Consider the following 13853-nt stretch of genomic DNA (forward strand, 5'->3'; position numbering starts at 1 on the left):
GGGATGAGGGGGGATGGATGAAAACTGGAAGAGGGAGATTGAGGTTGGACATGAGGAGGAAATTCTGTGCTGTGAGGGTGGTGAGACCCTGGCCCAGGTTGCCCAGGGAAGCTGTGGCTGCCCCATCCCTGGCAGTGTTGAAGGGCAGGTTGGATGGGGCTTGGAGCAACCTGGGCTGGTGGGAGGTGTCCCTGCCCATGCAGGGGGGTTGGAACTGGTCCCTCCTGACCAAAGCAGCCTGTGACTTAGAAATGCTACCCGGAGAAGGAACCAAGCCACCAGCCACTGGGGCTGGGAGGGCTCAGCCACATTTGCTGTTATCCCCGAACACCCCCAGCCCAGGAGCCACTTTGGCATCAGGAGGGCACAATGTTCCCTGCTCTCATCCCAGCCCTGATGGATGGACAGGGATGGTGACAGCCAGGTCTTCCTTTGGGGCCAGTTGCCTCAGGTGTGCTGTGTGCTTCATACAAGCAGAGCATCTTTGGGGCACCTGAACTGAAAGTTCAGGAGCCTTTAACACCCTCGTGTCAAACAGATGTTGCTTCACGCAAAAGATGGAAATGAACCCCAAGAAATGCCCTGAATCTGGCACCTTCCGTGAATGCTGGGTGAGAATACAAGGCCAGCTGTTCCAAGAGAGGGGAAAGCCAGGATACAGCCAGCAAGGCCCCCCTCCCTCCCCCCCCAGTCTACCCCTAGTGACAAAAATAGCAGGTTTATAACTATAATAAGACTCAGCGAATTCCGGGTCTGTTCGGGGAATACCCAGGAGCTGCCAGCAGGAGCCAGCTCATTTCTCCACGGGTTGCAGAGCTTCCCTGCGTGCCACTGGATCCCTCCCGGGGCAACAGGGACCACAGAGGCCAAATAGCAACCCTGATAACAATGACCCCTGTCCTCTCCTTCCTCGTTTTCCCTGCCATCGAGGCTCCTGCTTCCTGGGACCTTCTTTCCCAGCACTGAGACTTCATTGTGAGACACCAGACTGTGAGTTCTGTGTGCCTAGAGCAGGGGGGGAACAAGACCCTCTCTCAGGGAGGGACTGCTGCTCAGCTTCTTGGGTAAAAACAGATTAAAAGGAACCCCCTGGAATAGGTCTCCCCCCCTGTTCTTTTAAGCTATGGGTTTCTAGACTATGCAACAGATAACTGGTGGAAATGGTCCCTTCCTGAGAGCTCTGAGCCCTCCTGTGACAAGCTCCTTTGATGAAGAGCCAGAAGGACCATGTTGATGGGCCAAGCTGTGCACTCACAAACACTGCAGCCCCTTTTCTTTCGCAATGATGGTGTTTTCCCAGCCAGGGACACGAAGGCACATCACAGAGCAGGGTAAATGGATCCTTAGGTTGCACTGGCTGGGGAGGAGAGCACAGTGTAGGGCAGGGAAAGAAACCCTGCTCCTCACACAGCCTGCAAGAGGAGACCAAGCAGCCATGGAGCCGAGAAGTCCAGGTTTAAGAACAGCCACTACCCCAGGCTCCAGGGGAAAGGGATGTGGGCCACCAAGAGCCCCCAGCAGAGATTCAGGGCTGCTCTGGCACTTTGCAGAAGGAGCAGCCCCCAGCAGCCTGGCCAGCAGCAGCAGCCTCAGGGCTGAGCAAGGTGCCTGGTCTCTCACCTCACAGCAGCCAGCCAAGCACTCAGAGGCAGGCAGGCTGACCCGCCAGCTGGAAATCCCACGGGACAGCCCTGTGGGACCATCCCCACGACTCCCCCAGGAACACACCCACCGCCCTTCGCTCCCCCCGTCGCTGCCCTGCCAAGCCTCAGCTCAGGGCTTTGAAACCAGAATAAGCTGCTTTTAGCCCCAGACTGGAGCACGGAGAGGCTCACAGCAGCTGGGGGGGGGGGGTTTCACTATTCCCAGAGAAGGGGTAGGACCACCCAACTCCGTTGACATTGTCACCTGCCTGCCCCTGCCCCAGGAACCACATCACTGTGCACCTGGAGTGTTGCAGGACCATGAGCAAGGGCAGCCCCCCAGGCCACGCTTTCTGCCTGCCCAAGCATGACCCCCAGTCTTGTCTCCTGTCCTCCTTCCCTTCCCTTCTCCCATCACAATGGGGTTTTCTAGCTGCCAGAGCTCAGCTTTTCCTGCTGGCCAGGACAACCAGAGCTTCTCCTCCTGCTCTGCAGCAAACTGGCCCAACACCTCCACCAGAGGTGCTGCCTTGGCAAGTCCCTGCCCATGGTGGCATAATAAGGTCATCGTCAGGAAGACACTGCACCAGGAGGCTGGTCTGGAGCAGAACATGGCCCCAGTGGGGAGCTGTGCAAGCCCCGTGGCTGCTCAGACACTGGCCTCCGTGTTCCCCATCGCGTCCTCGGCGTCTCCGCGGCCGCTGAGGAGCCGGTTCCGACGGATCCGACGGGCGTGGGGAGCAAAGTGACTCCCCTGGGCTGAGCCAGCTGCCCCCTGGGTGGCAGGAAACCCACCTCCTTGTCTCGCTTCACACCACTGGGATGAGCGCGAAGATTCTCCACCTCCCACCTTCTCTGCTGGGAGGAAGGTGACGCTGCAGAGATCAGAGCCGGGGTCTGGCCAGGCAGAAAGGGCCCATCAGGAGGATTCTCTTCCGAGCAGGAGCTTCAGCTGCTGCTACCTCTCAAACCACATCCTGCTTGCGACTCACTTTCCATGGCTCCTCAGCTGACGAGAGGGTAAAAACCCAGGGGAAACTGCAGTGATGTCAACGGGATCCAAAGCCCCTTTTGAAAATGCTACCTATGAAGTGATGAAAGCAGGCGTGGAGGAGGAGGAGACACTTGGGAAGGTGAAACCCTTCAGAGGGTGAGCAGGTGGCCACAGAAGAGGGGAAATAAAGGCAGAGGGGACATAAAAACATAAGAGTCTTCCTCCTGCAAACACTGGGTGGTCAGGGTTGAGGTGGGCATTCCTGAAGAGGCATTTAGGAGATGCAGCAGGGACCTGCAAGAGCCACTCTGGCTCCTGGGGAAAAGAGAGGGAGATCCTGGTGTGGCTTCACACTCCATCTACCCAGGAGATGAAGCCCCAGAGGAGTGACAGGGCAGAGTGACACAGGGCAGAGTGACACACAGCACAGAAAGCACCAGGCCCCTTAAAAACATATTCAATAGTTTTCAAACTTTATTTCATGGTGATTGACGAAAGACACAAGTTAGTAATGGTTATATCATGCTGCTCCCCTACTGTGCATTGCCCTTCAGAATTCATACAGCAGTTCACAATGGTCATTAATTTACCCTATAAATGAAGCCACATGGACAACCTTTTTTTTTAAAAAATAAAATAAAATAAAAATAAAAAATCCCAGAAAAAAAACCAAAAAACAAACCTCAATGTCTTTTTATTATTATTATTATTATTATTATTATTTTTTGTACATCCACGTTATAAATGCTATTAAAAATAAAGCTGCAGTTAAGTGCACAGCCCCTAGGGAGCACTGCTGAATCTGACCTTGCTTCAAGATGCTTGTCGAGGACCCAAAGTCCTGATTTTAAGGCATTTCCAAGCCTCGGCAAAAGCAGACAGAGGTGTTTTTTTTTTTTTTGTTGGGTTTCTTTTGCTGCTTGTCTTGCAGTGACCCTGGCTTCACTGCAGTGGCATCTTAGGAAATTAGCAGCTTCCTCTGCACATCTGGCCCCCCCGCCCTGGAGCTGGCACATCCAGCCCTTGGTCTCAACCAAGCTCAAAACTCACGTTCCCAAAATACAGCTGGAGGGTCTGGCACTTCCCTCCCGTCCCACAGAGCCCCTGGTTTAGCTACACCTCGGGATTAAAATGCCAACAGTCCATCCCTTTCACCAGGCAGCCACTCTGCTCCCCACCAGGAACCACAATTTACCTACAGGGGCCACTTAAAAATGTGGTGTTGCCACCTCCCCCCCTTCCCACAGGATCCATCCCACAGAGGGCACAGCCCCCCCTTGAAATATTTAACCACTGGCTTTGTAGAGGAATGTCACTGGATTGGGCAGAGATGTGGTGAGGGATGGGGGGGAGCAGAGATTGATTTGAGTGAAGAAAACAAGAAACCCAAGTGGTTTTCCACCACCTTCCCCTTTGTTACAGCTGTGTCCAGAGCTCGCCCTGAGAAAAGGAATCTTGACTTTCCATGGCTCAAATCTGAGTGCCAAGAAACATCATTTTTAAAGGTGCAGCCCTTGGTACAGGTGCACTGCAGGGTGTGCTAGGACCTGATGGCAAAACTGCAATGGGATTCATTAACACTTGACACCTGGTGGGCTCTTCCAGATGGATCCTGCACGCTCCAGCCAGCAGGTTTTACCCAGAGCGAGGCCAGGTGGGAAAGGGACACAGTTGTGTCCCAGAGGTGGAAAGGGACAGGGATGCTACCCAGCATCAGTACATTCTTCCCATGGAGAAGGAACCTGAGTGGGTGGTTTCTTTCACAGCTGCAACCCCCTTGTCCTTCTGCTTGCAGGAGGCTCAGGGTCTGCAGGCCAGTGTGTGCAGACACACACACACCCCCCCATTCAGCAGCACACACACTGGGTTTGTGCCTGGCACCAGAGTTTTTGCTTTCAAGGCTTGCAGGGAGGAAGAAAGTAATTTTAAAACCTCCTCCCAAACTGAGCTGCCCCAACAGCTGCCTCCTGCCCCACTGGAGCTAGGGCTGCTGGGCTGGAAGAGTCCCAAAGACCTTTGCTGATGGTGTGGAAGTCCCTGCGTGGCAAAAACTTGGAAGTCAAAAGTAAAACTCCCATTTCTCTTCCTGGGAGAGGCTCTGATAGCAGGTCCAGACATGCTGGCCAGCTGAAATCATCCTCGTGGCAGACAGAGGGCAAGTCATGGCCAGAGGCTGGAAAACAGACATGGGATAGGGAAGGAGACATCCAACAGGTATTCTGAAAGTGAAAAGGGAGCCCAGTCCCCTGCCCTCACAGCCCTGTGCTGGAGGAGGGAGAGCACTTCCAGGTCTCAAAGATGTGCTGCAGGTTCTCCCTGGTGCATGGGAGGGCAAGGCTTGGTACACAGAAGCTCTTGGGAAGAGCAGCCAGGGCAAGCAGGTGGTTAGGACATGTCTGGATAAACAAAGTGTGGAAATGAAGTTTCACAGCTGCTTCTGCACATGTCCCAGAGGAGGAGAAGGAGGAGTGCCAACAGACTGACCCAGCACCTCGCCCCACAGCACCTCTCAGTCCAGCAGTCGTAAGACAACCAAAGAGCAATGCTTTTCTGCCTGCTCAGAGCAGACCTTGGTCTCTCTTCCAGTGCATGGCATCCCTGATTTTAACAGAGCATAAAGGAGAAAAGCACTTGAGATTCTTACTCACATAAATTATAGTGAGAGGAAGGGGAGGAGGAGGGAGATAGGGTGAACACGGGGCCACGAGAAGGCTTGACAGGCCCCAAAGCAGGGTGACAATTCTTGCTTCTCTCTCTGGTGGCCACTTCCCCACTCCTGGGGGGGGCTTTGGGGCCAGGCTGGAGGTGGGAAGATGGTGAATCCATGAAGATCTCTCCAGCACCAGCATCCTTTCCCCCGCAGGCGTGAACAACAACCCAACAACACAAGTAAGGAGGGGGGGGGAAACAAATCACCCAAAAAGAAGCTTCAAGTATGAGTAAGATTTACAATGCAGGTGCAACGGGGAAGTTCTTCTGTCACTTCTTGGAGACTTGGTTCAAGGTTTGTTCTTTGTTGCTGCTGTTTGATTACAGAGTCTGACTGACCTGGATAGACTGCAACCGAACAAATAACCCAAAAAAAAAAAAGGTGTTTCCTCCCCTCCCTTTCCACCCTCCCCCCCAAAATATAAAAAGCAATAAGTTTACAAAAATAGAAAATAATTACAGCAATAGGCAGGAGGGAGGGCAGGAGAAGGAAAGGGTCCCTGGGGGTCTATTTGGCTGAGCAGTGTAATATCGTGGGGTTGTTTAAAGCGTCCTCCACCAGGTGCAGTTCTTGGCGGTCGACAGTCACGTCCCTTATGCAGCCAACAAAGCCAGTGCTGTAGGCCTTGGGCAGCCTGTGGGCCACGCTCAGCTTCTCCAGCCCCCCTGCAAGACACCAGGCAGGAGATGGGTTAGGAGGACAAGGGGCACGATGCTCTGAAGGCCAGCAGTGCAGGCAGCATCCCCCCACCCCGTGCCGCTGGGAACACCCTCAACAACAGGGGAAAAAAAACCACCTCTTTTCCTTGGTTAATATTTATTTGCCTGGAAATCAGAGAAATGCCAGTTCCAACCGATGCACGTGGGTTTCCTGGACACTATCAATCAGTAACCTGCAGTCTAAAATATCGATTCAACTTGAAAGACACCATTTCCTTGGAGGTTGGTCCCAGATTCGAACGAGATTTTATTTCCGTTACGGAAATGCCAACTATGGCTCATTCCAGGCCCTGAGGTTAGGGAGGGCTGCTTGCAAACCAGATCTTTGGAAGAGCCAGTGGGGAAGACAAGCAAAAATATCCCAGGGAAAAATTCTGCTTTCCTCAGAACTTCTCTGTCCATTTCAGATCCAGACATGGCACCCGGGACACTGTCTTTTCAGACGTAAGGCTACGTTTTTGAGTGTGATCTTTATGATGGACCTGAAACTACAGGGTTAAACTGGGGAGGTGAGAACAGATGCTTCAGACAAGTGTCAAGAGAAGCTCGTTCACTGTTTCTTCACTGCAGGTGACCAAAATCCCGGGGGACATTTCTGCCCACTGATTTCTGTGGCCCTCGCGCCCGTTTTGCAACCCTGGGACTGCTACAGCACCTGCCTGAGGAGCAGCCTGGTCCTGAGCCCACAGGTGGAGTCTGGCATGATCTGCTTGTTCTGTGTTATGCAAATAAAGCCACATTTTAAATCTGGGTATTGAGATATTTCCAGAGAGAAGCACCCTTCTCTCACCTGTTGGGAACCAGAGCTACCCTGACAAGTAACACTCAGGACACTCTTGACCTAAGAGAGTCAAAGCCACCTGGGAGGCAAAGCTGTCCCTGGAAACCAGTGAGGGAGCATCAAAAGCTCCAGCTCTGAGCCCCCAGCAGAGGTTCACCCCAACTCACCCAGCCACAGGGCCCCATCTGTGTCCAGCTGTGTTGCACCAAGAGGAGAAGAGCCAGCAATGGGAGCTTCATTGCCAACCTGAAGGGAACCTTCTCTCTGTACCCTGGAGAGAGGGAAGAAACAGAAGATGGTTAGAAACCTTGGAGGAAAAACCTCTGCTTCATGCTAAATCCAGACTCTGGGCACCATCAGCCCTTCTCTGCTGGAGTGTGGGGCAGAGCTTGCCCTCAGGCCATGCAGCACGGGGTGGTCCTGGGTGTGATGGTGGCAAGTTCTCCTCTCCAGCATCCCCCAGCCCTTCCAGCAGCCCCAGCTTCCTCCCTCTTGGAGCCACCAGCGGAAATCCCCGGCATGCCGGCCGCATCATCCCTGCACCCCTCCCACCACCCATAAAAATAAAAGGGACATCTCGGGCTCAACATGAACAGAATGTCAACCCCTTGGCCAGCTAAAATAAAAGGCATGAACCTTCTGTCCCTCCTCGAGCTGCCCCTTTGACATTTCCAGGCAGGCCTCAACGTGCCCCTCCAACGTGGCACTGCCCACGTGCCTCTCCTCTATTATTATCCAAGAGGAGTGATCCTGGTGACTTAGGGACATGATTCAAGCACCGAACGGGTAGATTAGGTTATGGTTGGTGGATTTAGGTTATGATTGGACTTGATGATCTTCAAGGTTCTTTCCAACCAGGTTGATTCTGTGACCCTTGGGGATCACAGGGCATGGGAGTCACGGCTCCCCCATTCACAGCTTGCCCATCCTGGAGCAACCAGCCATGCCCTGCTCCCCTCCACACCTGGAGGCTTTGATGTGGATCCACTGGTTGGTGTTGACGGGGACTGTGGATCGTAGGACGACGGGCTTGGAGCCCAGGTCATAGGTCATCTGCACAAAACCATCCACGATGGCCAGGGCGATGTAGTCCGAGCGCTCCAGCCCCTTCCCGCTCCACAGGATCAGCCCCTGCGTGGCTTCTGTCTTGATGCTCAGCTCAAAGTGGTTGGCTTGCAAGGCCTTCTCACTGTGGGAGGAGAAGGCAGAGGAGTGAAGAACACGGCTACGAAGCAGCGGGCAGGCAGCCAGCTCCTCGGAGCTGCTCTGTCCCCAGCCAAGTAGCTCACCTGCTGAGGACCTTCAGCTGCCCTCCCAGGCAGGGGCTCAGCCTCAGTCCCCACCTGCTGCACCTGAGGGGTCGCAGCCTTTGCCTGCTCAGGTGGATGGGGGAGCAGATGGAAAGCTGTGAGCCAGGCCATGGGATCAAAGGCATGGCTCTCTGGAGGGCTCTAAGCCAGCTCCTGCTCAGGAGCACTGCCAGCACTGGATGAGGGCAGCTGTGGCTCTGCCTGGATGAGCTTGGGAACACCAAGACTGGAGCTCCTCCATCGTCCTGCTGACCTTCCAGACTGCACAGTTCTCCTGCTTTCCCCTACATCCAACTTGAACCTCCAAGGACACATGCTGGAGCTGTGCCCCTTGCTTTTGCCCTCTATGGAGCACAAGGTTCAGACATATCAACCCCTGCCAGCTGTGACACAGATCTTGGTATCAACTCCTCACACACAGTCCCTGAGGGAAGAGGTCTGGCAGGTGGGCTGGTGAACAGCACCAGGCCAGCCCTGATCCAGCCAGCAGAAGGATGTTCCCCATGGAACTGCCTCGGATTTGGGAGCAGGCAGAAGAAAGAGGGCTCTGCTGGCTGTAGGCAGAGGCCAAGCTGGGGTCAGCACCATTTCACCATCCCCCTGGCAGGTATCTGAGGTGCAGGAAGGCACTTGGACATGGTGTCATTTCCCAAGGGAGGGATGAGGGAAGGTCAGGATTTTCCCCAGGTTGGCATCTCCATCTTTGCTCAGTCCCTGCTGGAACAGGCAGCAGGCGAAGCTGCCATATGGAGTCACCCCCCACTCTCCTGGGGTGCTCAGGGACAAACTGCTGACATGTGTGCACACACGGACCAGACAACACGGGCAACACAGACAGCTTTTTATTCCCAAGGGACAGTGTGTCCAGGGGGCTGGACAAGGGCTGTGCTGCTGAGGAGCTGCTGGAAGGACAGGGCCTCCTTCTCCTTTAGTCCCATCCCCTGCAGAGCTGGATCCCTCACCAATAAGAGGCCAAAGGAGAGGACACACAGGACACACACACACACACACAGAGACATGCAGAGGCAGCAAGAGCAGAGCAAGAGACACCAGAGCAGGAAGCCTGGCACAGACTCACCTGGGCTCCACGGGGTAGTCCAGGGCTTCAGGACTTAGATGAGGGAAGAAAGGGGAGCGTGCGATAAGCGCAGGGCAGCAGGAGCCCCCCACCCCTCCTGGGACTGCCCCTCACCCCTCACAAGAACCACCCAGGGCAAGTGGGAAACCTCAGCCACTGTCCTTGGGATTGAGGCTCCTCAAGGCAGGAGACAAGTTTGCACATTGTTGCTCAGCCAGGGTAATCATGTCAAGGAGTGAAGGTGGCCTTATCCTGGGGGTGTGGGGACCCCACAGTGCTCTCCTGGGCCACAACCAACACTGCTCCTGCTGGGATGTGCATCCCAGGATGGAGCAGAGAGCAGCACTGCTGAGCGAAGGCAGCTCCTGCACAAGGACCTTTTCCCAGGCAGACCTGCAGGCAGGAACACCAAGACTGGAGCTCCTCCATTTCCCTGCTGACCTGAGCAGGGGCTGCATGGTTTTCCTGCTAGTTCTGTGGGACCCTGCAGAGGGGGTGCCCATCTGGGCAGGGTGTTGAAATCCACACATAGAGCCTCTGAGTCAGTCCTGGGGCACTTGGGCAGCAAGGGTGTGTGTGCAGACGGGGAAACCCAGCACTCCAGCTGTCCTGCTGGCACTGCCCACCAGCCTCAGGGGCTACAGGCACCACAAGCAGCTCTAACTAGATGTGTCTACAAAAATGGAGGTTCAAAACATGAGATGTTTGGGCATGTCTTGGCCAGCAGAGCCCAGAGAAGCAACTGGAGCGTCAGTCCTGCCCCAGGCACACCCTGGGGTCTGCCTGGAGGCAGGAAAAAAGACTTATTATGGGCAGCCCAACGGGTGCTTCAGGCCTGGGAGGCCAGTGGGTGCTGCTGCCACGCCCCAGCAGAGGGGTCTGGGGTGCTCAGCCCCCGTGCAGGATGGGGCATGCACAGCCAAAGGGGGCTGGCTCGGGTGGGAGTGGGGACCTGCCCTTTGTGGAGCAGTGGGAGAGGCAGGACACAAAGGCAGCAGCTTCCTGCTCCTCTGCAGGGATGGTGCCTGTGCAGGGGACAGCTGGGCACCCTGCCCCGTGGCCACCACCTGCCTCACCACCCCAGGGCACTGTCTAGGTCAGGAGGATGTTTGGTTCCTCAGAAACCCTTTCTAAACCACCAGAGCACCTCCCCAGCTGCTGTGACCATGCAGGCAAGGGGCTTCGTGGCTCTCCGGGTGTTGCCAGGCACACACGCATGCAACAGCCCCCCCAGGCTCTGCCTGACCCCAGCCTGTAGAAAATGAGGTGAAATGGGGATGTGACAGGCAGGAGCCAACTCTAACTGCTCCCCCTACAGTGGGGAGTAGAGGAACTAGAGCTTCTCTTCCAACTCCTGCTGCTCAGCAAGACAGACAGACAGCAAACCAACAGCTGCCAAACCTGCTCTAAAGAAGCAGCCCTTCTCCAAATCCACCTGCCCAGGCCCTTCTTCTGCTCTCCTGGCCACACTGCACGTGAGGCATTGCCCCTGCCATGCACCCCTGGCCACAGAACGTTCTCCTAGCACCAGCCTGGCCTCCTTGCTATGGCAGCAACACCACATTCCTGCTGGAAACATCAGGGCAGGATTAGCACCTCTCACCTCCACTGCCAGTGCCTTTGCTGCTGATGGAAGTCACAGGAATTGTCTTTTATGCTCATTCACTTAACCTAAGGCTAAGCTGCACAGATCATCTTGGTTGGAAAAGACCTTTCAGATCAGCCAGTCCAACCATGATCCCAGCCCTGCCAAGGCCACCACTAAACCATGTCCCTCAGCACCACATCTACATGGCTCTGAAATCCCTCCAGGGATGGGGATTCCACCACTGCCCTGGGCAGCCTGACAACCCTTTCCATGAATAAATTTGTTCCTAATATCCAATCTAGACCCTACCCCTGCTCCCCCCCCTGCCCCTGCGGGTGGGCTGGTGGTCAGGGTGGCAATGGTGGATGTGGTGGGGGGCAGATGGTTGCAGGGAGGAGCTGGGCAGTGGGGAGGACTGTACTTACACAGGGATCTCATTGGTCAGGTGGCTTGAAAGCAAAGAAACAAGGACATTGAGAAGAGATGGACAGACAGAGACTGACAAACAACAGGTCAAGACAGACACCCCGCCCAGGCAGAGGAACCTGAGGGTGCATGAGGCAGATGGATGCAGCCCAGTCCAACACCCTGCCCCAGAGCTGTGGTGGAGCTGGGAATTAGTCACAGGGGCTGTAGGAGCACAGTGCTGAGGACAGACACCGAGCCAGGCTGCAGTGGACCATGTCTCCTGTAGGAGATATATCCAGCCCAAAGGCAGCAGAGGACCTCAGTCAGCAGCTGTGCAGTGGGCTCCACTGATCTGGAGAGAGACCTCAGGAACCAGGACAGACCCAGAGGCCACAGGGTCCAAACACACAGCCCCAGTCGGTGGGGTTAGGGTGGAGAAGGTGCTGGAGAAGGTTATCCAGGTCCCACAGCACTGACAGCCTGTCCCTGCTGGCAGGTCCAGCCCTTGCTGCACAAACAGCCACACAAAGGATCTGGCAGACAGGTGAGAATTAACCCACAGGCAGAGCTTCCTCTCCCCTCAGCACAGCCCAGCCCTGAGCCAAGGAAGGCACCAACCAGGAGCAGGGCAGAGACCACCCTGACCATCCTCCGCCAGCTTTAGCCCACTCCCCAGCCAGACCATGCTAGCCCAGAAGGTGGCCCACACACTGCACAATGAGACCATCCAGACCTGAGGTTGTCCAGGTGCTGCCCCAGCCCCCTGCCCACCAGGGAGCTTCAGAGGTAAGGGCTGGAAGGGAGCCCTCACCACCCCAGTTTGGCTCACCCCTCTTTGAGCACTGTACCTGGACCCCTTCCACCCAAGCTCTTCTTCCTGCCAACAGCCCTAACTCCTTCTTTTGACCCTGGTTCAGCTCAGCAGCCAAGTTACCTCTTTGTCACAGCGTTGTGGTACTCCATGTAGGTCCTACCATCAAAAGCAATGGCCTCTGCATCTCCAGCAGCCTTCTCAATGATCACTGGAGGAGAGAAAACCAGCAGCTGTCAAGCAATGCAGCATGGCCTGTCTGTCCCTGGAGACTGGGAACATCTCCCTCTCCACTAAGCATTCATCACAGGATGAAGGCCTGCACAAAGCTGCCATCCCTTGGGGCATGTCAGCACTGGGGCACCCTAAGCAAGCCCCTGCAAAGGTTTGCTGTGGCTTTAGAGCTGGGAGTTTGGCCCATGGTTTGGCCCATGGGCCCTGCTTTGCAGCCAGCTGTTATGAAACCTGCAGCCTCATGGGCTTCCTGGCTGAAGCTGGGGAGGAACCTGGACTCGGTGATGGCCCAAGTGCTGATCTCAGGAAGCAGAAGGAAAGAAACCCTGATCTGGAGACAGCCAGGCATGGCTCAGGCCATGTGAATCTGCTATGGCACCAAACCACACTTCCCTGCCCCAGGCTGCCTCAAGAACCATAAGAACAGGGTCCCCTGGATCCCCACCCAGCAGCCAGAAGGACAAGACCTCAGGCTCGGCCACGGAGCAGTGTGATTGCCACGTCTGGGTGAGGGTCTGTGCCAGCCCTGCCCTGTCTCACCTTTCTCACAGTGGGCTCCAGAGAAGCCCCTCTGGCAGGTACACTGGTAGCTCTCCAGCCGGGGGCTGCAGGTGCCCCCATTCTGGCACGGGTTGGGCTTCTGGGTGCAGGGGTGGCCTCGGAAGGGGGAGATCTCGGTGGCGTTGCGGATGTTCTGCTTCTTCAGCACAGGCACCCCCTTGATGGAGATCTGGCAGACAGAAGCAAGGAGGAGCACAAGAGTCAGCCTTCATCACCCCACCTCTCTGCAGGGCCAGCACCCTTGGGGGGGGAAAAGGGGAGACAGGAACCCAACCCCAAACCCCAGCTCTAATGCACCCCAGCTCCCCCTTCTGCCACTCACTGCTGTTCAACCAGGCCCCAAGGGCACAGGGGCCCATGTGCCAGGGCAGCCCCTTCCCAGGCTTGTCCTCCTCCAGCATTGCTGGGGGAGATGGCACATCTGCCAGCCAGACACCTGCCCCAGGCTCCTTGCTGGGGCCTTACCCTCTGCACAGCTCCCTCGAAGCTGGTGGAGATGGCAGCTGCTCGAGCCAGCTTGCTGAAATCAGGGGCTCCCCCCACATAAAATGGCTCCTTCAGGTTCAGGAAGGTGTGAGGGACCTGGAGGGGAGAGGGGAAAAGGTGAGATGGATGGAGAAGATTTCAGGCTCTCTGGGCACTTGTCCCAGCTCTGTGGGGACTAGAGGAGGCTGTGAGCCTCCTCACAGGCAGAGCAGGCACCAGGGCACAACCAGAAGCTGGGCTGGTGGGAAAGAAAACAACCCCTGCCTGTGCATTTTCTTCTGAATTTAATTTGTATGAGATGCTGTTCTAATGCCCTCAGGCGTGGAGGGCTCTGCCTTGGTGTGGCCCCCAAAACCAAGTCAACAAATATCGCTTCACTCTCACCAGGGCTAATGTTTCAACCCAAACTCACAGCAGATGGATTCAGCTCGGGGTCATCTGCCTGCTGCAGGTCCCTGACAGCAAATGGCCAGAGGAGGTTCTCCTGCATCTCCTGGAGCCATGAGTTTGGAAGAGAAAAGACCCTTCCC

At 55.7% G+C, this 13853-nt stretch overlaps 1 protein-coding gene across 6 annotated transcripts in view; it reads right to left on the reverse strand.

Annotated features, from left to right (window-relative positions):
* Window positions 1-3093: 3093 nt before the first annotated feature.
* Window positions 3094-13853, reverse strand: part of AGRN (agrin) — a 111538-nt gene continuing 100778 nt past the window's right edge. For all 6 annotated transcript variants that reach the window (XM_051637159.1, XM_051637156.1, XM_051637155.1 and 3 more), the window contains 6 exons: window positions 13303-13419; window positions 12817-13006; window positions 12166-12253; window positions 7812-8036; window positions 7015-7118; window positions 3094-6012 (listed from right to left, as the gene is read on the reverse strand). In XM_051637159.1, the coding sequence (XP_051493119.1) occupies window positions 5855-6012; window positions 7015-7118; window positions 7812-8036; window positions 12166-12253; window positions 12817-13006; window positions 13303-13419 (882 nt within the window). In that variant the 3' untranslated portion in view covers window positions 3094-5854. The remainder of the gene's footprint in view (window positions 6013-7014; window positions 7119-7811; window positions 8037-12165; window positions 12254-12816; window positions 13007-13302; window positions 13420-13853) is intronic.

The sequence above is a fragment of the Apus apus genome, chromosome 20 (genome assembly GCF_020740795.1).
Source record: "Apus apus isolate bApuApu2 chromosome 20, bApuApu2.pri.cur, whole genome shotgun sequence".
In the NCBI taxonomy this organism is placed as follows: Eukaryota; Metazoa; Chordata; class Aves; order Apodiformes; family Apodidae; genus Apus; species Apus apus.